Source organism: Prionailurus viverrinus, chromosome C2 (assembly GCF_022837055.1).
Source record: "Prionailurus viverrinus isolate Anna chromosome C2, UM_Priviv_1.0, whole genome shotgun sequence".
Lineage (NCBI taxonomy): Eukaryota > Metazoa > Chordata > Mammalia > Carnivora > Felidae > Prionailurus > Prionailurus viverrinus.
In genome coordinates, this window is record NC_062569.1 from 155290892 (window position 1) to 155315553 (window position 24662).

The 24662-nt window shown below is 52.2% G+C and overlaps 1 protein-coding gene across 4 annotated transcripts in view; it reads left to right on the top strand.

Moving 5' to 3' along the window:
- Positions 1-24662, top strand: part of BACE2 (beta-secretase 2) — a 101926-nt gene that overhangs the window by 36167 nt on the left and 41097 nt on the right. For all 4 annotated transcript variants that reach the window (XR_007155637.1, XR_007155636.1, XM_047875273.1 and 1 more), the window contains exons 2-6: positions 3234-3322; positions 14455-14671; positions 18532-18660; positions 20047-20181; positions 21543-21644. Coding sequence is in view for 2 of the 4 variants with exons in the window: in XM_047875273.1 (XP_047731229.1) it covers positions 3234-3322; positions 14455-14671; positions 18532-18660; positions 20047-20181; positions 21543-21644 (672 nt within the window). In the remaining 2 variants the exon portion in view is untranslated. The remainder of the gene's footprint in view (positions 1-3233; positions 3323-14454; positions 14672-18531; positions 18661-20046; positions 20182-21542; positions 21645-24662) is intronic.

A 24662-nucleotide genomic window follows, 5' to 3' on the forward strand; every position in this document is an offset into this window, starting at 1 on the left:
GCACCTGCCCTGACTGCTGGAGGCACGCGAGGTCTCTGCAGCTCCTTTCCGGTCCAGCCCAAGTACACGCAGACTTGGCGACAGCCGCGGGGCTGTTGGGCATCACATGCTTGAACGGGGAACCAGATGATTTTTACTCAAACTACAGGCTGTCTGACATCTCCTCTCTGTAGGGGAGTGAGATTTTGCACCTTTTCCAGTGACTCCGTGTTAGTAGATGCAGACGAAGGGCAGAATTCACTTCCTAAAGTTAAGGCGTATCGAGTGATTTTTATCATCTCTTTATTCAGTACGTTTTAGAGTCACGTCAGGCCTCAGGCCCCAGATCTGTCCGCCATTCCGCCAAGTGTCGTGGATGGGATCTTCAGTGCTGGGAAGGGCACCCTCTGAGGTCACAGAATTGGCTCTTGTTTGGGAAAACATGGGCAGTGCATTCGCTGTGCCCACAGCTCCAGGGCAGGTGCTCCCAGGACGGGTCGTTACTCCCGGCCATTTCCACAGCCTCCTGCAGGGGAAGGCCAGGGCACTTCGATCGGGGAAGCAGGAGCCAGAATTGCTGCCTGCCTGGCAGCCTAAAACAGGGGCCTCCGCGGAGCCTGCCCACAGCACGTTCAGGCGCCCCAACTGTACCTTGTTTATTTTTTCCCGTATCTGTATTGTCTTTCAAAGGAAAAGTTGGTGTCTTTGATTTTTTTTAACCTTGGAGAATCATTTAGCTGTTCGCTCAACACATATTTGAGCGTCTACTCTGTGCCTGGCCCCGTTCCGGGCACGGGGACAGAGCAGCGAACAAAATAGCACATATCCCTGCCTGAGAGCTCACACTCTAGGGGTAGCTCCTAGAGCCAGGAAGTGGGTAGGTGGGTTAAAATAATGTGTTTGGAGTAAGACGGCGTGGGTTCAGACCCGGCCCTGCCACGCACACACCCGTGCATGACCGGGTTGGTCAGCCCCTCTGCACCTGCTTGCCCTATCTGTGAATAAGGGTGTCGACGCTGCCCTCAGAAGGCCCTTGTGAGGGTTCACGTTAGTGTGTGTGCAGCACTGTAAGGAGTCCCTGGCACATAGTAGGTGCTGAGTCCTTGGCACATAGTAGGTGCTGCTAGATGCCTGCCATTGCTGTTGTTACCCCAGGAGGGCATGAGCGTCATGGGAGCAGAGGGAGGAAGGGAAGGGGGTGCCCAGCAGAGGCAGAGAGTTGCCATTCAGAAGGGTACATTGAGAGGTGCCCATTGAGTAAAGCCTTGGAGGACATGGGGGGATGTGCACTGCGGGTTCCCTGGGAGGGCACTCTGTGTCCCGGGTGCCCCCGGGAGGGCATGCTGTGTCCCGGGTCCCCCCGGGAGGGCACTCCGTGTCCCGGTTCCCCCCCAGGAGGGCACGCCGCGTTCCGGGTCCCCCCGGGAGGGCAGTCCACTTCGGCACAGGCAGCGGGTCAGGGGGCAGGGACGGCCCCAGTCTGGAATGTCCACGGAACAGCATGGTGGGGGTGGAGTGAATTCGGGGCGCCGGGGACTTGGCAGCCAGTGCAAGGACTGAGGTTTTCGAGCCGAGGGAGGGCAGGGGGTGGTGCACTCTGACTTACACTTTTGTAGTGTCACGGTGGCCACTGGGTGGAGCGGACCGAGGCAGGAAACGGGGACGCTGGTTGGGAAAGGCGGGAGACGGTCATGCTACTGGCCACATTGGTCCCAGCAGAGGTGATGAGAGACGGGCAGGCGCGGAATACGGCCCGGAGGAGGGGGTCTGGATGTGGGGCATGGGGGAGAGAAGCGGTGAAGGTGTCGCCACGCTGTCTGGCCTGAGCTGACGCGGCAGGCCTGGGGGTGCCGGGGGCTCGCTTCTGGACACGTCAGACTTGAGACAGTGTGTTTGTTTCCTGGGGCAGCCATCGTGAAGCACAGACCGAGTGGTCTGAAACAGAAATGCCTCTTCTCACAGTCTGGAGGCCAGAAGTCTGAGGTCAGGGTGGCGGCCGGCCTGCCCTCCCTCTGGGACTCTGGGTCGAGTCCTTCCTTGCGTCTGCTGGCTGCCGGTGGTGGCCGTTAGTCTCTGGTGCCCCTTGGCTGCACCTGCCTCTGTCCAGTCTCTGCCCCTGTCCCCTGGCCTTCTTCCTGTGCGTCTGTATCTTCCCATGGTGTTTTCCTCTTGTAAGGACCGCAGTCCTGTCGGATGACGGCCACCCTAATGACCTCATCTTAATGGCATCCGAAAAGACCCTGTTTCCAAGTCAGGTCACAGTCACAGGTTCTGGGGGGTTAGGACCGCGGTGTGACTTTCTGGGGGACACATTTCAACCCCTAACGGATGGCTGTTGGGCATCCAAGTGGAGGTGTTGAGCGGGGAAGGCCTGGGGGTGCCCGCGTGGGAGACGTAGGGGAGTCACGGGCATGTGGAGGGCAAAGCCGTGAGACTGATGAGGTCGCTGCCACGGGGCGAGTGTGGCTGGTGCCTGGCGGCTGCAGGGCCAACCTGTGGGGGACTCCCGCACACGGGGCAGAGGAGAGGCACCCGGCAGTGAGACTGAAGTGGGCAGGCAGGAAGTCGGAGGAAAACTGGGAGCGTAGAGTCCCGGAATCCAGAACGAAGACCGTATTTCCAGGACAGGGTGGCTGACTGGGCAAGACTCTGCTGAGGGAGGGGGTCAAGTGAGAGAAGTGTGGAAAACACTGGATTTGGCAAAACTGAGGGTTTTTCCCAGAGCAGCTGTGTAAGTGTTGAGGGAATTCTAGGTAAATACTTACCCACCTGGGTTATCTCATCAATAGCTTATGTTTTTTAGCAGTTTTTTTTTTAAGGTTTGTGTATTAAAAAAATTTTTTTTAATGTTTATTTTCAAGAGAGAGAGAGACACACACACACACAGAGTGTGAGTGGGGGAGGGTCAGAAAGAGAGGGAGACACAGAATCCAAAGCAGGCTCCGGGCTCTGAGACGTCAGCACAGAGCCCGACACAGGGCTTGAACCCGCAAACTGTGAGATCATGACCTGAGCCGAAGTCAGACGCTTAACCGACTGAGCCCCCCAGGTGCCCCTCCCTGCTGTTAGCTTCTTAATGGACTGTTCAGATTTCAATTTCATAACGACTTTTAACACAAATTTCTCATTGATACAAGTTTTTTTTCCCAAGCAATACCTTGTTCTTGGTGCTTAGTTTTAGAAAGAATTCTTCGAGAGCATTGCCTTCTTCCAGTAACCTGATAGTTTCTATTTTTTCCCCTTCAAAATAAAAGCTGCAGATTCTCGTGGACACTGGAAGCAGCAACTTCGCCGTGGCAGGTGCCCCGCATTCTTACATAGACTCGTACTTTGACACGGAGAGGTGAGTGACGGGTGCGTGGCTGGGCGCGGCAGGGTTTCGGGGCACCGCGTGAATACTGAGCAGACACTGGCAATAAGAGAAGCCGAAAGGCTGTGTTGTTTAAAGGGGGATCTGTGTATGTATGTATTCGTGTGTCTGTGTAGACATCTGCATGTATTTTTGTATGCCTAGATATCTGTGTGTATGTAGACCTGTGTGCATGCGTCTATTTGTGTAGACATTTGTGTATATGGCTGTGTGTATATTTGTGTGTGTGTACATATTTCTGTATGTATAGACATTTGTATGATTGTGTGTATTTGTGTTTATATTTATATGGTTGTATATATATCTATGTGTATGTATATGTGTAGATATCTGTGTATGTGTAGATGGGTGTGTATATTTGTATGTTTGTGTATATGGTTGTGTGTATTTGTGTGTATATATTTGTGTAGGTGTAGATATCAGTATATGGTTCTGTATGTACTCGTCTGTGTGTGTGGTTGTGTGTATTTGTATTTGTAGACATCTGTATATGTATATATTTGTATATAATTGTGTGCGTATTTGTGTGTACATGTAGCTACTGCATACGTGTGTATGGTTGTGTATCTATTTGTGTGTATACGTATATGGTTGCATGTCCATTTGTGTGTGTATTTGTAGAATCTGTGTATGCATATATGGTTGTGTGTATGTGTAGACATGTGTGTATATGTAGATATCGTGTGTGTATGATTGTGTGTATATTTGTATGTATCTAAATATTTGTGTGTGTAGATATCTGCATATGTGTGTATGGTTCTATATATGTGTATATGTGTATATAGTTGTGTATATATCTGTGGGTATGTGTATGTGGTTGTGTGTATATAGATGCACAGATATCTGTGTATGTGTATATGGTTGTATGTGTGTAGATATCTGTGCATATGTGTATATGGTTGTGTGTATATTTGAGCATATGGTGTGTGTGTATCTGTGTATGTATGTGTGTATATTTATGTGTATGTAAATATTTATTTGTATATGTAGATAGCTGCATACGTGTGTATAGTTGTGCATATGATTGTATATTCGTGTATGTGTGTATATGGTTGTGTATATATCTGTGGGTATGTAGATGTGTAGATATCTGTGTATGTGTATATGATTGTGTATATGTGCAGATATCTGTGCAGATGTGTAAATAGTGTGTATATTCATATGTGTGTATGGTTGTATGTATATGTATATATTTGTGTATATGTATAGGTATCTGCATATGTATATATGGTTGTGTGTATATTTATGTGTCTGTATGATGTGTATCCTTGTGTATTTGTAGACATCTGTGTATATGTACATATCTGTATGTGTCTGTGATTATTGTATATTTATGTGTATGCATATGTTTTTGTGTTATGTGTAGATACCTGCATACATTTGTATGGTTGTGTATGTATTTGTGTATATGGTTGTGTGTGTGTATATAGACATCTGTGTGTATGTAGATATTTGCATACGTGCATATGGTTGTGGGTCCTTTGTGTGCATGTGTAGACATCTGTGTGTATGTAGATATTTTCATATATGTATACGGTTGTGTATGTGTCGATCTCGCTGTGAGTATATGGTTGTGTGTTTTCCTGTGAGTCGTGTACTTGTCTGGGTATGCGTGGACACACAGGTATGAACTCCTTCCAGGGGAATCCATAGGAGGATTCTCCTATCAGCTGTGGTGCCTTCTCCTGGCATTGACCTGATAAAAATCTGAGTCAGCTGGCCTTTTTGTAGTCACACCCGGTTTGCAGACGGCACACCGTCCTCTGACGGTCCTCGAGCCCCTCTAGTCCTGATGTGGCGGGGGCTCGAGCCGGGAGGGGAGCGTTAGGTGTCAGCGTTAGGCTGTTCCGGACTGCGGCCTGGGCTTCCTCGGAGAGCCACCTTTGCTGTCCCGAAGTTCAATGGTGGTCAAGGTGTGGTTCTCTGGGACCACTTCTGTGACTCGCTTAGAAAGGAGCACAGAACATTCAGTCTGAGGACAGGGCTCCCAGCCTGCCGTTGTGGGGCAGGCACCTGAGAACAGTGTGGAGCCTGGATGGCATCGGGCAGCCCCCGCTGGGCTCCCGGGACGGCCCCCAGGGCCTCGTGGCAGCGTTGGGCCCCAGAGGAGCCCACGGGGTCAGAGTCGCCGTCTTCTGGGTGCCGTTGCTGCCCAAATGCCATGCACATTTCGATTTCACGTCTCTTTTTGTGACCCTAAAGTTTAACCTTAAATAGAGAAAACAAATAAGGAGAATGCGGTTGGCTCTTCAGGCTGGTGAGCCGTTGCCAGACCCTGAGCTTCCACATTCAGTGCCCTGCTGCCCGTCCTCTACATGCCTCCCTGCTCACTTTCCTCGTCTACAGTCTCTGTTCCCCCAACTTTGGTTGAGGGAAAATAACAATTGGGAAGCTTCAGAAAACTGTGGGCGTCGATAGTAAGGCAGGAGACGTCGCCCCGTGTGGGAGAAGTGCCCGCCTGTCTTCTCCCGATGCCACAACTCGGTCTCCATGTTGATGGCACAACAGATGTGGTCCTCTGTAGGCACAGCTGGAGAGCAGTGGTGGCAGGTGCTAGGCAGGCCTCGTGGGGCCACCAGATACCCCGTGGGCCCGTCCTTCGAAGAGCCTGTGCCTTAGTGTACGACCCCGTGCACCGAGAACCTGTCGTTACTGAAATTCCGGGGCGAACTTCCCAGCCAGTGACTGTTTATGACAGAAGAAGACTTGTGGGTGCCCCAGAGCTTTTGCTGTAGCCACAGATGTGCAGCAGGGGGGCGTATGTGTGTGCACGTGCGCGTGTGCACGGGGCTGGGGGCTACCCTCTGCCCTTTCCCCTTCTGATGGGCCGTCCATCCACATCCTCTGCCCCCAGCTGCTCAGTCTGGACTGTTTCGTCCTAGAGCAGGACTTGGACTTGGTCCAGACCTTGATTTTATTCACGTAGCACAGGAGGCCCAGGAGGCCAAGAGACTTGTCCAAGATCAAGCTTCTAGGTCAACAGTTCCTGAACCTTCAGCCCTGGCACACCCCCTTTTTCTAGCAAGTATTTGGGAATGCGCTGAATGAATTGGAAAGGCAGTATCGCTTACCTGCATGTGTTAAGTCTAGACGCCCCGGGACCGTACAGGGAGGATGGAAAGCGGTCATGTGGACAGAGGTGGTCGGTACCTCGGTCTGTGCACACTCTGGGTCGGCTGCAGTGGGAGGGCTGGGAGGTGGGGGCACACGAGGCTGTGAGCATCCCCGGGGGCCTTGCAGCAGCCAGTGCAGACGGGAAGAAGGAGGGTTGAAGTGGACTCAGACCCCCAGAGCGGCTTGGGTTGGTGACGTGATTTAACAAACAGGCGAAGAATCTTGGTAAAGTTGTCCCTCCCCCAAAAGTGTCACCTTCCCCGGGTTGGCTCGCGTTTCTGGAAAGTGCAAATGCATATTAAAAATACGTAAAAAAATGTATCTGGGTGGCATAGCAACCTTAGCCCTCCGTCTTCTTCACGCTGCAGGCTGTAGTCGCGACACGTACCTGGTGTCCCCACACCTGCCCTGTGCTCAGAACACGCATGTGCAGCACACTCCCTATGCTCTGAACCTCGTATTCGAGGCTCAGCTGTGTCTTTAGTGGCTTTCCTCCCCTGGGGTAGTTCTGGTTTTCATCATGGATCTGTAGACACGAGAGACAGTAGGAGAAAGTTCAGCAGAGTAAAGCCAACATTTGAGAGATGTGTGTACTCACATTAGATTCCAGGATGCAATTTTTAAAAAAAAGTTTTGTTTTTTTTTTTTTAAATTTTTTTTTTCAACGTTTATTTATTTTTGGGACAGAGAGAGACAGAGCATGAACGGGGGAGGGGCAGAGAGAGAGGGAGACACAGAATCGGAAACAGGCTCCAGGCTCGGAGCCATCAGCCCAGAGCCCGACGCGGGGCTCGAACTCACGGACCGCGAGATCGTGACCTGGCTGAAGTCGGACGCTTAACCGACTGCGCCACCCAGGCGCCCCCCAAAAAAGTTTTTTTTAATGTTTGTTTATTTTTGAAAGAGAGAGAGAGAGAGAGAGCACGAGCAGGGGAGGGGCAGAGAGGGAGACACAGAATCCGAAGCAGGCTCCAGGCTCCGAGCTGTCAGCACAGAGCCCGACACGGGGCTCGAACCCACGAACCGTGAGATCATGACCCGAGCTGAGATCAAGAGTCGGATGCTCAACCCACTGAGCCACCCAGGCGCCCCTCAAGTGTGCAGATTTAACCCTGTGGATGAGTGTTCCCTTCCCAGTGGGTAGACGGTAGGGCTTGGGCAAGCGCCCACAGCCAGGGATCAATAAAGGCCAAAAGAGCACTTTGCAAGCCAGTCCCTTCTGCCACGCAGATGCGGTTATTGAAACCGCGGTAGGTCGCAGGCAACGTTACAAATACCGTGTACGGTATTTACCCGAGCGTAGCCTGCGGGGGTCTTTTCTCGTTTACCTTTTGCTTTGTTCACGGTTTGGTCGGACGGTGGTCCCGTCTCAGGCTTCGGGAGGACACGTCTTTCTAACCTCGCCGCTAACCTTGCCGGCCGGGTTTGTGGTCAGGCAGCAGATGTTTCTGTTTCTCATATTTAGGTGTTGAGCCTCGTTTAAGGTGAAACTCGTGAGAACGTCTGTAGCTCCCCCGATGGCTAAGCCTTCCCTCCCGCTAACTAGCCCAGGAGGGCTGAGGGCTCCCTACCAGCTTTTGGGGCCCTCAAGGGTCTCCTGGGCTGTCCACACGTGGACGAGCAGAGATAACAGAACCTACCAGCGGGCGGGGGACGCCCCTGGCTCTGTCGCCCAGACCTGAGCCCACCTTCTTGGTTCACAGGTGATGCTGAAAAGTTCTCAGTACCCAGAAGACATCACCCACATTTTGGGCCTCTGGCCGGCCTTTTAAGAGGACTGTTCCGTGAAGCATCACATTTCTGAGTTTGGGGCCGGTTCTGCTCAGTCAGAGGTGTCCCTACTAACAGCGGGCGTCTGCAGGTTAAGCAGTCGCTCAGATTTACGCCAACGTTCTTTTCTCTCCCTTCCTCTGTGCCCCCTACCCCCCGCCCCGCCATGTTTCTCCCAGGCTTCTATTTGACGCAGATTTAATATTGGAAAGATAGGAGCATTTTCTGTGTAAATTATGTATTACTAATTTGCCTGTTGCTTTGAGCTGACTTTACAGTTGGCCTACGGTATGCTTTCCCCCGTTGTATTTGATGGATGCCAAGAGAACGTTCTCCCTTCCCTTCTTAGTTTCTGACAAAGGGTTCTTTTCTGAGATGTAGCTGCCTGCTCTATGATGTTTCTGTGTTTGCCTGTCCCTCTGATCTCCCTCAGTTATAATAAGGTTCCTGGTTGGGTTTGTCAGCCTCTGATTCAAGTCCCCCAGTCTTTGGATATTCAGGTTTAATGCTTCCTGAAACATTTCCCAGTAATTGGAGCTTTGGCTTGGGGTTCTTTGACAAGAGTTCTTTGATTTATGGAATGAGCCGTCAGACTACCATTAATCATTTGTGTAGCTTTTTCCCATCAGAAGCCCTCCTTTCATGGTGGCAAACGTTCCGATGGATTTCTACATGGCAAAAAGAAGATTGTGTATTTCTTTAGATGTCCTTCTTTTTTAGCCAATAAAACAGCCTCCGGCCAATTGGCTTGATTAAAGAGCCAACATAGTCATTCCCCTGACCTTCTACTAATCTCTTCTGGAAATTAAACATCTTTCCATTAAAATGTCTCCTCCTCCCATACTCCATGCGGGGTGAAGCCCCCAGGGAAGTCGTGGCAAAGGAGCAGTCGATGCCTGTCGGTAGAATTAGGGTGTTAGGGGACTACCGGTGACCAACTGAAGGAGGCTGAGCTGGACCCCTGATGCCCCCAAGAAATGCCTCATGTCTCCGTGTGCGACGATGCGGACATTTGATGATTTAGATCATTTCTCAAGCCCACCCATTGTTTGCCTGTCCCAGACGGGACTGTTGGAGCCCATGAGCTTTGGCCACTGTTGAGGGTGTTGACGAGTCTCCAGGATAGACAGGCTAGCTGAGCAGCCCCAAGGGCCATCAATGGCCCCACCCACTCTGGTCCGGTCACTCCCAGAGCAAGCAGAGAAGGGGAGGGAGTATCTGGTCACTTGGGCCAGCCCAGCAACCCCAAAGGTAGGTTCCAAACCCCCAAACAGGCCGAAGAGCCCCTGGCTGCATTCTTCCGGAGGTTCCATGTTCCCGGGGTGCGGTGGTTTAAGAGAACCAGATCAGACCTCAGGACCCCACTCTTCAATTCTGCCCTTACACCTTCTCTTTTTATGTCTTCTGAAAGCAATAGGGGGTTTCTTTCAAAACACTACAATGTTCTGTGGCTCTTTTCTCCTCCGCTCGTTGATTTCACTTTCCAGTCCTGTGTTCGGGCAACACTCAGAGGCAGAATGCCTCCTGAACTGGGTTCCAAGTGGGTTTTTTTTTTAATGTTTGTTTATTTTTGACAGAGAGAGGGGGGCAGAGCGTGAGTGGGGGAGGAGCAGAGAGAGAGGGAGACCCAGAATCCAAAGCAGGCTCCGGGCTCTGAGCTGTCAGCACAGAGCCCGACGCGGGGCTCGAACTCACGAGTTGTAAGATCACGACCTGAGCTAAAGTCAGTCGCCCAACCAGCTGAGCCACCCAGGCACCCCCGGTTCCAAGTGGGTTTTATTGCAGACTTTTTCCTGGCTGCCTGTATCCTTGATCGATTGGGGTTTCTGAGCGCCCAGAATGGATGCCACGGGAGGAGCCAATGTGGGGTTCTCTCTCAGTGTCGCTAATTAGTGAGCGGAGCCCTTGAGAGCCACAGCATTTTAGTGCCAATGAGTAGGATGTTAGAGCATGAAGGCAGAGGAAGACTTTTCTTTTTTATTTTTTTATTTTTCTTTTTTATTTTTTTTTAATTTTTTTTTTAACATTTTTATTTATTTTTGAGACAGAGAGAGACAGAGCATGAACGGGGGAGGGGCAGAGAGAGAAGGAGACACAGAATCGGAAGCAGGCTCCAGGCTCCGAGCCATCAGCCCAGAGCCCGACGCGGGCCTCGAACTCACGGACCGTGAGATCGTGACCTGGCTGATGTCGGACGCTCAACCGACTGAGCCACCCAGGCGCCCCAAGACTTTTCTTTTTTAATTCAGTCCCGAAAACTATGTGTCCATAACCCTCAGAGTTGCTTACCCTTCATCCCTGAGGTGTTTGCCCTTTGAGGTTCGTTTCGGGGAGCTCAGACAGCATGCATTTACCTTTATCTCGCGTTGTCCACAGCTGTGCTTTCTACAGGGGTGACTGCTAGCCGCATGTGGCTGTTGAAAATACGTAACGTCAGGTGAAATCAGTTTACCCCTTCAGTCACCCTGCAATCGTATTTTACCGCTCAGTGGCCCCTACGGCTACCATGTTGGACAGCACCGATCTGCGGCCAGTTCTATTGGACCGCACCTCTCTAGGACACAGGAGAACGCTGCCTTTAGACACCAAGCCCCCTCCGCCGCTCCTGACCACCTTAACCAAGCCGTTCGACAGACTAACCCCCTTTCCGAGGGATGGCTGGACTTCCAAATGAGACCGTTTTGGGTATTCAGTAAGAGTAACTCTGTAGGAGCGTTTTCAGGGAACAAAAATTCTTACCTCTTCTAATAGTAGTTCCTAGATTGAATAAAGATAGCAAGTGATTAGATAATTATAATAATGGCAGCTATTTTCGTTGCGTGCCTGCTGTGTCCCAGGGACTTTGTTCTAAACGCTTTCCAGTATTAACTCTTGTTCCTCAAACTTAAACCACCGCACGAGGTGTGGTGCTATGTTGTCGCCTTTCAGCCAGAGGCACAGAGAGGTTAAGCAACCTGGCCCGTATCACACAGCTAATAAGCGGTTGAATGCAGTCAGCGTGACATCACCTGCCTCTCAGCTCTGCGGGTGGCACTGAAATATCCAGAATGCCTCCCCCATGAGGGGAGTAGCAAGCTGGTCAGGATAGTGTAGAAAACACGTCTAATACATGTAAGAGGCTGGCTCAGACTCTGACGATATTAGCAAATTCTAATGAGTGTTCTATACTCTGGGCACAGTAGAAATAAAACAACTTCTCAAAAGACAGTTGTGGTACTTCAGGTGGTTTTGGGGAGATAACTGATCATTTAACATTTATTAAGGCAGACTTTTTATTTTATTTCTAAATTTTTATTTTTTTTATTTATTTTGAGAGAGAGAGAGCGTGAGCAGCAGAAGAGCAGAGAGAGAAGAGAGGGAAGAAGAGAATCCCAAGCAGGTTCTGCCCTGACAGTGCAGAGAGCCCGACTCGGGGCTCGATCTCATGAACCCGCGAGATCTTGACCTGAGCCGAAGTCAGACGCTTCACTGAGCCACCCAGGCGCCCGAGATAATTAATCTTTTATTTTTATTTTTATTTATTTTTAATTTTTTTTAACGTTTTTATTTATTTTTGAGACAGAGAGAGACACAGCATGAACGGGGGAGGGGCAGAGAGAGAGGGAGACACAGAATCCGAAACAGGCTCCAGGCTCTGAGCTGTCAGCACAGAGCCCGACGCGGGGCTCGAACTCACAAACCGCAAGATCGTGACCTGAGCCGAAGTCGGCCGCTTAACCGACTGAGCCACCCAGGCGCCCCGATAATTAATCTTTTAGATCGGAAGTTGGCAAACCAGGACCCGCAGGCTACAACCCAACCTGCTGTTGTGTTTCTGTTCATAAAACGTTCCTAGAATACAACAGCGCCTTGTTTATGTACCGTCTGTGGCCTCCGTCCTCATTAGATTTGCATAGCTGGGGAGTTGGAACAGATCACATAACCCACCAAAGGTAAAGCACTTGCTTTCTAGCCCTTTCCAGAAACAGTGTGCTGACCCTGGACCGGATCCTAGGTAGCCGATCTCGTTAGCAGTGGTGGATTTGCGGACTCGAGGAATGACCCGAGATTGTCAGCAGGGCCGGAATAATTCAGTGGTTTCGTTGCGGGTCACCGTCACTGCGTGCAGCCCCTGCCACGCATCAGGCACACCTGAATTAGTGCTGGCGGTAAACTGGGCATTACAGCAATCCTCGGGTGCCCGCGTCTCAGCGACCTGACTGCCTTACACGTGCGACTTCTGATGGGTCCCCTAGTTCTCCGCGTGCGTGGACCCCTCCACCCTCACTCTTCTGTGCTCTCCCTTGTCAGGAGACAGGTGCACACGAGGTGGTCACTTAATGCTGCCGCCCCTTAGAGATCATGGCAGAGCGATCTAAGAGGGCAAATGTCAAAAGCAGCCATTCTGTACAGTTTGTATCCCATTACGAAGTTAACGGAGATCAAATTTCTCCAAAAATCTTCTGCCCGTTTGTAAAGTTTATTATTTGAGAGAGAGAGGGCACTCCCACACATGCCAGCAGGGGAGGGGCAGAGAGAGAGGGAGAGGGAATCCCAAGCAGGCTCCACCCTGTCAGCACGGAGCCCGACGCGGGGCTCAAACCCGCGAAGTGCGAGATCGTGACCTGAGCAGAAATCCAGAGTCAGATGCTTAACTGACTGAGCCACCCAGGTGCCCCATGTCTGCAGACATTTTAAAAATAACTCTTTTTTTTTCTGATTGTGGAAGTTAAGTATGCAGAAATTGTAGATGGGCCTAAAAAATGAGGGGGGAGTCTCCCCTGCAAACCCCACCACCCAAGGGAGCCACCGACATTTTTCTTGTACCTTATTCCTGTGTCGTTGAAAATGACTTAGTCTGTTTCGGTTTTATGTACTATTCCATCATAGAGATATAGTATGGTTTGCTAAACTGTTTCCTTTTTACTGGGCGCTTAGGTTGTTTCCAACCATTTGCTATTATAGATGAAACATAATGGCTGTCTTTGTACCTGAATCTCCACCTGCATCATGGGCGTTTCCTTAGGATCAAATTCTCAGAAGCGCGATTACCGAATTAAAAACGGTCAAATATATTTAAAGCTTAAGAGATGTGCGCACCACCCCCCACCCCACCCCCCACCCAAAAGAGGTCACATCATCTCCGATTTAACTTCCTTCCTGACCTCAGGCAAGACTGCATTAGTCCGTGTAATCCTACAACAAGGACTGAGTGTTCAGTGATAAATCAGCGAAATAAAAGCCACAGGCAAATGGGGGCACTTTCCACTGATCTGTTTGGTGATTTGACACTGCTCTGAGGAAGTGGACAGTTTTCCTAGGGTGAGTGTGGTGTGAATGCTCAGATATTTGCCTGGAGACATTCTTTGGGTCCTTTGCTGTAAATCAGCAGAGCTTTTAAACTCAGCTGGGTGAGAGAATTACCTTACAGGTTGGGACACCACAGGGCTTTGACACGTGCCGTCCTCCCTCCCGAATGTCCTTCGTACGTGGCTCATTGTGCATGTCTCACACACATGTGGTTGCTTTGCAGACGCCTGGGTCACCTCCACGTCACTGCCAACCCCCCCTCCTCCCCCCACCGATTTATTCTCTGGAGAGTCCTTAACGCTCTTTATCACCACTTGGAATTTTGTGTATTCGTTTGTTTACTGTCGGTCTCCCCAAGGGCAGGATTCTCCTCTGCCCTGACCATCGTCTGAATCCCTTCCTGTTTTGGTATGAGTATAATGAGCTTTGGAGCCTTGGGGACAACCTGGAGAAGGAGCCTGTGACATCAGGAGGAAGGCCGTGGAGGTGGAGGGGATCACTTTCTATTTTCACACTGATTGTACGTGTGAATCTGAACCCCGGGCCACTGCCCGCGGCCCCTCCCTGTGTCACAGAGAAGCCACTGCAGGGCCCCCGTGAAGCCAGAGGGCCAGGCAGGTGCCCAGGTTTGATTTCTGCCTTCAAAGGCTCATCCAGTTAAGTAAAGCCCCTGACTTACTGGCTTCACGGGGGCAGATGTCGACCCCGGTACCTCCCTCGCACGTGGCACGGAACCACTGCCACCCAAACGTTAGCGATCGCGTCTTGTGGGAAATGCCGCTTCGTCAGCAGGGCCACTGTTAGTCCTGAAGAGTTGACCGTCAGAGCCCCCCCCCGGCGCTTAGCACAGCGGTCTCTGCCACGGCGACCGGCCGCCGTGTCAGCACGCGGGTTCACAGACGAGTACGATGCCTTCCCTCGTGTTCCGCCAGGTCCAGCACGTACCGCTCCAAGGGCTTTGACGTCACTGTGAAGTACACGCAAGGGAGCTGGACGGGCTTCGTGGGGGAGGACGTGGTCACCATCCCGAAAGGCTTCAATGGCTCATTTCTTGTCAACATTGCCACCATCTTCGAATCCGAGAACTTCTTTCTGCCCGGCGTCAAATGGAACGGGATTCTGGGACTCGCGTATGCTGCCCTGGCCAAGGTAAGGCCGGCGTGGACCTGAGTGAGTCAGAGGTGGGACGCGTCTGGGTCCAGTGCTCGGACGGGCGGCGGGTGGGTCCGGGCCGCGGGGACAGGCGGTCCGTGAGACTCCCATGGTGGAAGCGGACCGTAGTCACACAGCGCATCGTGTTTCTGGGCATCTGTGAAGCTTAAGGTAAACGGTGCAGTCCTTCGAACTTTCCTGCCAAGATACAGCCAAAGCGTTACTTTGCCTCATTTGTCTTAGTTCTGCCTATTTTACTTCTGCCGTGTAAAAATGTTAACAGAACCTGAATCACTTGAATTATGGTGGTGAGGGGTTTTTCTTTGGGTAAGGTCAAAAGAAAACACTTTTTTTTTTTTAATGTTTATTTACTTTTGAGACAGCATGAATGGGGGAGGGTCAGAGAGAGAGGAAGACACAGAATCTGAAAAACAGGCTCCAGGCTCTGAGTGGTCAGCACAGAGCCCGATGCGGGGCCTGAACTCACGGACCGTGAGATCATGACCTGAGCCGAAGTCGGATGCCCAACCGACTGAGCCACCCCGGCGCCCCGAAAAGACATTTATTAAACTCCCACCTTCGCGTGGAGACACGGAGCCTGTAGGAGGTCCTGAACCTCAGCCGGGAGGCTCCCCACCACGGAGGAGAGCTTCGTGCTTTCTTGCTGTGGCTGCAGACACCCCTGCGGAGCCCCCCTGCCCCGGAGCCCGAGTGGGGCCTGAATGCACGTCCTAGGGACCGCCAGCCAGTGGCCCAGGAGGCGCGCGGGGAAAGCGGGGAACCCTCGCTCTCTTCAGCATCAGAACCTGCACAAAATGGGAAAGACAGAATTGAATGTTCTCCAAACATTTGGACTCAGGCCGGCCCAAAGGAAGGGACGTTGGTGTGCAGGAGTGTGGGGGGGCGGGCTTGCTCACAGGCCCGGGGATTTCCACCAGGAAGGGAGCCAGAGGCCAGCAGATTAGGACCCAGGGTGTGCCCGGGGCTCGGGCTGTGCACACCTGAGCAAAGCGGGAGGTCACCCCACCTAGTCTGCGGTGGGCACCACACCTTGCCCTGCTCATTGTTCGGTGCCAGGCTTGGAGCCAGAGCGGAGTGTGAAACCACAAGGCGCACGCATGTGGGACCTACCCACCCAGTAACGGCAGAGCCCCCCGTGGTCCGTGAGGGCCCAGGAGGGGAGGCCTGTTTTCTCTCCCTGCAAGGACGTTTATTCCAGCCCAAGCCCACTAGTAAACGGTGCAGGGGGGGCCAGGCGGGGAGGGGGCAGCAGGGAGGGGTCGGGGGAGGTTCCCAACCCTGTGGCTTCTCAAGGAGAGACAGCCCGTGAGGCACATCACGGGATGTTGGTTCCCTTGAATCTCGAGACCTCCCCATGAGGCCAACTTTGGAAGGCCGTGTTCTCCCATTTTATGGCTGTGCAGACTGAGGGTCAGAGAAGCTTACCTTCCTTGCCCAGAGCCCGTCTGCAGACCCTGGGGGGTTCTGGAGCCCCCTTTTTCCTCTCAGTACTGTGTGGCGAGCTTAATGGGAAATCTGCAGACTCTTGACCTACATTCCTTTTTGTTAAGTTTATTTTTATTTATTTTGAGAGGTAGAGAGGTGGGGGAGGAGCAGAGAGAGAGAGAGAAAGAGAGAGAGAGAGGATCCCAAGCAGGCTCCCAGCTGTCAGCACAGAGCCCCACGCGGGGCCCGAGCCTATGAACCACGACGAGATCAAGAGTCCTACACACAACCGACTGGGCCACCCAGGCGCCCCAATCACCTACCTTCCTAAATACGATTTCCCTGACAGCGTGACCAAGGACAAACCATTCCCTGTTTACCTGACATTGACCGCGAAAGGTGTGTGCCCGGTTGGTGTCATGGCGGATCATTTGGAGGGTGATAGAATGAAGCTGAATTTCCCGGAATTGATAATGTTGATAATAAACTTCCTGGGAAGTAATGACTCCGGGGTCCCTTTGGGTGTCCAGACTCCCCAGGTGACCTTTTTGTGCGTGAAATTCCGAGATTACCAGCGATGGGGTCCCGTCCCAGCCTGGGGGAGACAGTCGCGGGATGGGTGGGACGAGGCACGTGGCGGGAGACCCGTGCCAGGCGGCGCAGTCTGGATTGGGGTCTGGAAGAGACTGGCCGAGCCACTCAGCGGCCACCACAGCGTGTGGTGTCTCGGTCCCCCTACACGCCTCCTGGATCCGGTTCTCTTGGTTGATCCTGGCACCTGTATGTTTGTAAACCTCAAGAGGGATCCCGAGGCGCCGTCCTCCTGAAAAGTGACTCGACAGAGTAACAATGGATCCCTTGCCGGGCACCAGGCACTATTCCAAGTCCTTTGTGCGTATGGACCCATTTGAGTCCCACGACAGCTCTAGGAGGCTATTATTTCCCCATTTTCCAGATAAAGAAACAAAGGAACAAGTCACACGGCTGGCAAGGGATGGAGCCAGAATTTAGTTCCAGGCAGCGTTTATTTACTTTGCTGCCTCCCGTGCAGGTGACCGGAGGCACGGCGGCCTGGGTCAGCACCACACCCGGCCTCCTGCGGGAGGGGACTTTGTCTCTCCGTCATCGACCCAGATGCCAAGTCCTCTGCCCACCTCGCGTACAGAGATCGTGCCGACTCCTGGCAGAGAGTCGTGGCAGCAGGACCAGGAGGCCAGAGACAACAGAGTTAAATACGTGGGAAGATTTCTCTTTGCCAGCGGGCTCTTCTCCCAGTCCCTCCAGAATTTCAGTTTTAATTCTTACAGGCAGCAAATAGTTCTGCCGGTGACCGTCGGGGGTCAGAATGTGCCAATGGCACCTGTGCCACCACAGGCGAGTTTCCGTCAAGAACCAACAGCTCCGAGGGGCGCCTGGGTGACTCGGTCGGTTGAGCGCCTGCCTCTTGGTTTCGGCTCAGGTCATGATCTCACGGTTTGTGGGTTCCAGCCCCGCGTCGGGCTCTGTGCTGACCCCCACGGAGCCTGCTTGAGATTCTCCCTCTCTCTCTGCCCTTCCCCAGCTTGCCCTCTCTCTCTCTCTCTCTCTCTCTCTCTCTCTCTCTCTCTCTCTCAAAAGAAATAAGAAACTAACAACTCCAAGTGATTGGTATCTCCCAGTTGTCAAAAATCTGCCCGGAGGTCCCTGACCGGCCCTGAGACCACCAGGGGGAGGCCCACCCCCAGCTCAGAGCTGCTCGCACACCGTGCCTCTTCCTCCGAGTCCTGGAGACTTGGGGGTGCCCAAGTGACTGCCAGCGCCACGGGAAGGGAGGCACGGGCCGCTTGGGCCCAGCAGGGAATAGGGGCTTTTCAACCTGAGGATCCCAGGACTGTCCCTTCCCTGCTGCTCTCCTGCTCCCCGGCGTTCCGTGGGTGCTGTGATCAGAGATGTCTCGCGGCGCGCCAGGCGACCGTGGCTGAAAGGAGCGAGTGACGTTTTCTGAAGCCACGAAGGCCGCACCTGGAGACCGCTCTCTTGTTACTCTGAGATGGCCACGATTAGAGTTCACCACCCATCTCGGCGACCTACTTCCACGTCTCACCCCTGCCTCCCGGAAAGTCGTGGTGACAAGTGAGACGGCGTCGTGGTTGCTCTACAAATACCCCCTTCTTTTTGCGTGCCGTCCCCGCGCAGGGGCCTCGCTAATCTGCCGTACCGCTCCAGTTTTAGAAATACTGTCTTATTTTTACAACAGAGCCGCTGCAGCGGGGAAAATGCCGCCTGGTGGGAAGTCTGTTGTAGGTTTTTCTGAATTCCTGCAGCTTGTTTGTTGTTTAGCCGTGAGACAAATTAGGAAAACGGTTGGTACGTCGCGCGTGGTGTCTGCTTTGGGTCACTCATCTGTGCCGTCGCCGTTTTCCCTCCTACAGCCGTCAAGTTCCCTGGAGACATTCTTTGATTCTCTGGTGGCACAAGCGAGAATCCCCAACGTCTTCTCCATGCAGATGTGTGGGGCGGGACTGCCCGTCGCTGGATCCGGTACCAACGGAGGTAGTCTTGTGGGTATCTTTTAGTCTTAAAGGGGGGTAAAAAAATCACAAATCAGTCGGGCAGTTTTTTCTGTTTCATTGACACCCTGATAGGAATAGTAGACGTGGGCGCATGCAGAAGTCCTGTGGAATTTTGATAACCTTTGTTCTAGAACCTTTAGAAAATGGATCCAGTTGGGAATGATTTTTATCTTTCCTAATTACCTTGCCATCCAAAAGCTGATGGTTGTCATTGCTTCCCCCAAATCCATTAAAGCTTCTTAAAAATTTTTTTTTCTTTGAAGGGTAACAGTTTTTGGCGGGTGGGGGAGGGGCAGGTGAGGAACCGTAGGGGGTGCGGTGAGCGGGCTTTTCTCTGCCTTGGGGAAGCAGAGGGAAATGCTGGTGATGTCATCAGTGCGGTGGGGAGACAGGCACACCTGTATATCCTTTGTCTCTCTGTGCGTACGCGTTCGCACACAGCGAAAAGCTTTCTATTACACAGACAGATCAAAGCCGTCAGCGCTGTGGATATGCTGTGGCCTGGGCGTCCCCTCAATGAGCCCTGCACCCCGATGTCTAAAGCAGGAAGTGACAGGGACGATGTCCAAGAAGGGCACCTCTGGGCACGTGCCCACAACCCCTCTAATCAAAGCAAGCCCAGTTGCTTTCGTTTGCTAACAGTACACACAGTCTTTTTTTTTTTCTAACGTTTATTCATTTTTTGATAGAGACAGAGCGTGAGTGGGGGAAGGGCAGAGAGAGAGGGAGACACAGAATCCGAAGCAGGCTCCAGGCTCCGAGCTGTCAGCACAGAGCCTGACACGGGGCTCAAACTCATGAACTGTGAGATCATGACCTGAGCTGAAGTCGGGCGCTCAACCGACTGAGCCACCCAGGCGCCCTGAGTACACACGATCTTAATACCTTATGTACCCCCTTTTCTGGACAGAGGGCAGCCTAGGATTCACGGGGCGATGTTTTATAGTTTGACAGCATGCAGTTTTGGGTAGGGAAGCTCTTTTGTTCTGCTTTCCACGCACAATTGCAAGACAGTCTAAGTCCTCTGAGGAACTAAATTCTCGTCAATCAACGCAGTTAACTATTTCGCTTCATGTGTTTGGAGGAAGCGAAGTCTCGAGACCAGAAGGCCATTCCATTCCATTCCATTACATAATGGAAACCCCCAGGGCATCTCGATTAGACTAGGGTATGATATTGTCGGACCTTTGGATACATGGCCCCCAAACGTTCCCTGTTTAATTTTCAAGCATATCTATCTGTTTTGTAACATCACAATAATGTGAAGGTACTGATCCCAGTGAGGATTCACCTTCTGATCGCATGCTTTCTCTGTGTAGCGTGTTGCTGTGCCTACGTATTTTTTCTTACCCCCGTAAATATTTTTCTTCTCAGGTCCTGGGTGGAATTGAACCAAGTTTGTACAAAGGAGACATCTGGTATACCCCTATTAAGGAGGAGTGGTATTACCAGATAGAAATTCTGAAATTGGAAATTGGAGGCCAGAGCCTTAATCTGGACTGCAGAGAGGTATTTGCACCGCGATCTCTTTGTGTCTACCCTTGTGTGGCTGGGTCGCTTAAATACTACCGCTGGGACCCGAATAGAAAAATAGAAGGTCCGTTACGTTACAAGATAAATCATAGATTCATTACATTAAAAGTTACAGGGCCTTTTTGTATGATAATGAACTCCTCCTTCCAGAAAATTTGTTTCCTTCCAGTCACTTGGCTTCGCAGGGGAAAATTAGCATAAAATGGTGTGTGCGGAGGACTGTCCCAAGGGCCACGTCTTTCACTGTTCATCTGGGCCTGATGGTGACTGGACTGTTGAAGAGAATGGAATGGGCAGGTTTCGTCAGTGTGGCGTGGGAGGGGCGGGGGGGGCTAGAAATAAGCAAAATGAACCTCAGATCATCAGCTTAATCCTCCATTCGCCACCCCCCCGCCCCCCCACCCCAGCGCTCAGCTGTCACTCGAGGGGGCGCACCTCGCCTGTCCTCACGTGTAGAGCTGGGGTACCAAGTCACGTGTGAGCCATATTCACACCCTGTCTGCGTTTGGCTCCTTTGTGGCCACGATGGCATTATGAGGAGGACAGCGTGACGAGGTCGGCCTGGTTTGTAGAATGTTCAGGATGAAAAATGCAAAACCAAACGAGCTTTCAGGATGGTTTATAACAACCACAGCATTTCATTAAATCCCCACCTGCCATCGCTTCCTTACGGTCCGTGCCTTCTGTCACCAGTTCCCAAACACACACCCGTCAGAGCTCGATAAAGCGGTGCTCCCTTGCACTGCGATAGGCCCCACAGCCGGGTTTGTCGTCAGAGACCCTTATCTGCCGTCAAAGAATCCGGCGGTAGAACCAAACGGGAGGGCCTACAATAAAATACAAATCCCACACGTGGGTGTGAGATCCTTTTCCTGAACGTGGCTGTGCTTCCGTCAAATGCAGGTAGCGGGTGTCTGTTAAATAAAGACTCTCTGTCCTTCTCTTTCTCCATTTGGGGGCTAACACTTGACTTCGTATGATTTGTATACGTGGTAATTAACATGTCGCGCCCGTCTGGAAAGACAAGTGGGTCTTTGCCCTCGGGGGCTCCTCCAAGGACATTTGAGCGCCCCCACATGGGGGAATTTCTGCATGGAGAGAGCTGTGGACGGCGGTCACGGCACTTCCTTTTCCCGGCCTCAGTTTCCTTATCCGGGAAGTGAGCATTTGGGCTGGTGTCCGAGTTCCAGGAATAGGAAAGGAATTTAGCCACCAGTGAGGGACCACGGCTGCCTGAATGCGTATGTAGCAATGACAGCAATAGCGGGCTGCAGCCACGCGTCGATTATGGAGTCTCATGTCTGTGCCTTTTCCCCGCCAACTCTCCTCTGTTCTAGTACAATGCAGACAAAGCCATCGTCGATAGCGGCACCACACTTCTGCGCCTGCCCCAGAAGGTGTTTGATGCGGTTGTTGAAGCCGTGGCCCGCACGTCTCTGGTGAGTCCTCGGGGCACTGATACATCTCGGGGACCGCCAGGTCATGACCACGTGCTGAGGGGTACTGCTTTGTACTCCAATAGTCGTCATCCGACGATTTTGAGGGGTTGGGTTTTTTTTTTTTTAAACTATGACTTATTAAGTTCACAGTCTTACTCTTAACCAGCAAAGAATTTCTTCACTTTAACCTCAGAGGACTTGGATTTGAAGGTGCAATGCTGTTTAGTGTTTCAAATAATAGTGTAGTGGGTGTAGGACTTTTTTTTTTTAATCTAAGAAAAAAAAATCCGCTTGGTAATACTCTATATTAAAGTACATTGTAGGGGCGCCTGGGTGGCGCAGTCGGTTGGGCGTCCGACTTCAGCCAGGTCACGATCTCGCGGTCCGTGAGTTCGAGCCCCGCGTCGGGCTCTGGGCTGATGGCTCGGAGCCTGGAGCCTGTTTCCGATTCTGTGTCTCCCTCTCTCTCTGCCCCTCCCCCGTTCATGCTCTGTCTCTCTCTGTCTCAAAAATAAATAAACGTTGAAAAGCTTTAAAAAAAATAAATAAATAAATAAAGTACATTGTAGACCAAGGATATATTTGCAGCCTGTAAAACAAAACAAATAAACCAAAAATTGTACTCTTTTTTTTTTTTTTTGGCCTTCATCCAAGCTGTGCTGGAATTTTAATTCCTTCTGTAAAAGAATGTAATTCACAGAAGACGAAGGTCAATCAAAATCAGGCCCGCGTAATCATGATTAAAACCACGGCCAAGGGCGGCGTGCATTTTGGAGAAACTGGCTGACGGGTGTTCCAGTATGGCTCCAACTTTCCAGTTGGTTCGGGGCAACGGGATGGACCAAAGGCATTGACTGGGGAAGGGCGCAGCTTCAGGGGTCTGATGCGCTTGAACGTAGCTAGGTGCCCGGGGTGGGATTCGGGCCCTCGGAGTCTCCATGCCCTCGTCGCCGGGCTGTCGTGAGGGCCGAGGTAGAAAGCCCCCACACGGTGATGCTCGGAGAGTGGAAGCCTCTGTTTCATGTTCAAACCACGGTGCCGCTGCTGCTCCTTGTTCGGACGCATGCCAAACGTTTCCCTCAGCTTCTTGGGTGTTTTCATAAGCCTCGGTCTGCACAGGGCCACGCTTGCAAGGTCACCAAAAGCGCGCGTCTCCCACCCAGAGTCTTTCTCCTGAACGAATGCCGGCCCGACCGTCCCACTGCTCCACTGGCCGGATTCGAAGAACCAGTGACCGGAACATGCGTAGCAGCTGCTTTGTGACAGCTTCTCGCAGAAGCATGGGGAGGAGCACGGGGCTTTTGGTTGTCCTGAACCAGACTTCAAGAGTCCGAGACCGTCATGGGAAGAGCGGCAGGTGATCCGAGAGGACGAAGAGGGGCCGTGAAACAGACGCAGGGCCGAGGCCCTTTTTGAGCTTGAGAGGATTTCCAGGCAGCAGCGGTCAAAAGCCAGAGTAAAGCTCCTCTCTTGTCTCGTATCTGCTGAATCAGAAAAAAGTGGCAAGTAAAGTTTTTTAGTGCCCTAAATTCAGAACGCTGGCTGAAAATCAGACCATGCTTAAAATAAGGAGCCATATGCTGATTTTCTTCAGTAGTGAAAATGTCCTCAGCAGACCTGACATGAGCCTCTTCAGACGGAGTATTCTGGGCCGTAAATGTGTTCGGGCTTATTCTGCAGAAATGTCCGATGCGCGTGTACGTGTGACCCCAGCCAGCCTGTGGCCAGCCCCGGCCTGTGCGGGGCCCACGACCCCAGCCCCTGTGTGAGCCCCGCGGGGAGAGAGCGGGCCACGCCTGCCAGGCGCTGGGACCCCAGACGGCGTCACAGCCCCCGTTCAGCGGCGACGGACTTTGTGAGAAAAGCAGCAGGTAGAAGGAATGAGATTACAGAATGTGTTTGCCTTGTCTAAAATTACCCTGTGACCTCAGAGCCTGTGTCAGGGAGGGGAGGACCCGGGCCGGCTCTCTGTCTTGGGCCGAGAAAGTCCAGGGAGAGCAGACGGGGTCCCTGGGTCAGCACACGTGGACCACAGATGGCCAGTGTTCTCGCCTGTCGTGGCATAGGGTTTCTTTCCAGTTAAGGGGATGGCTGACTTCTTTTTTTTTTTAAGTTTATTTATTTTTGAGAGAGAGAGAGTGCACAACAAGTGGGGGAGGGGCAGAGAGGGAGAAGCCCAAGCAGGCTCCACGCCATCGGCGCAGAGCCCGACGTGGGGCTCAAACCCACAAACCGCGAGATCATGACCTCAGCTGAAGTCGGACGCTTACCCGACTGAGCCACCCAAGCGCCCCGGGAAATGGCCGGCTTTGGGGAGTTAGACGCAGTGCAGATGTTGGGCTCGTGGCCTGGATTGTTCAGCTGGGATTTTAGGAATGCGTGGTTTATAGGTCTGTAATTTGAGAGGAGCCTCATGGGGAGTTCTGCGTATGGCAGAGACCTGGGCTCCCCGTCCCCCTAGGTGAAGTGCCCTTGGGTTCTGCCCAGCGCTTCCCCATCTGTAAAATCCAGAAGCGGGACGACACCTGCTTGTGGATGACTTCTGACCCCAAACTCTGTGCTCTGAGGGTCAAAACTGTCCCCCGAGGACACGTAGCTTAGCCTTCCGGGAGGCCCTTGGACTCACAGACACCTCTTTGGAGGTAGATGGTCCCCCATCCGATTCAGAGCTATACCCCTTAGGTGAGTTACTGGGCACCCCCCTGGGCCTGATCCCTCCGTCTGCACATCGGTGTCGCTCCCAGCACTGATGTGGGGCCCCCTTCCCCGGGTGCAGACCCGGCCTCCCTTGTCTTAGCTCATCCCTGGGTGCAGCAGATGACAGCCCCACCCTTCTCGGCTCCTCTGGCAGGGGATTCTGCCCTCTGATACGCAGTTCAGCTCGACTTAACTTTTATAAAAGGTGAAAATATATTAACGCCAACATTAGAAATTTTACACATCAGTCACTAAGTTTCATGATGGATGTTCCGTGGGAGGACGAAAAACTTTGGGGCATTTTCTCCCCACTGTGTGGCC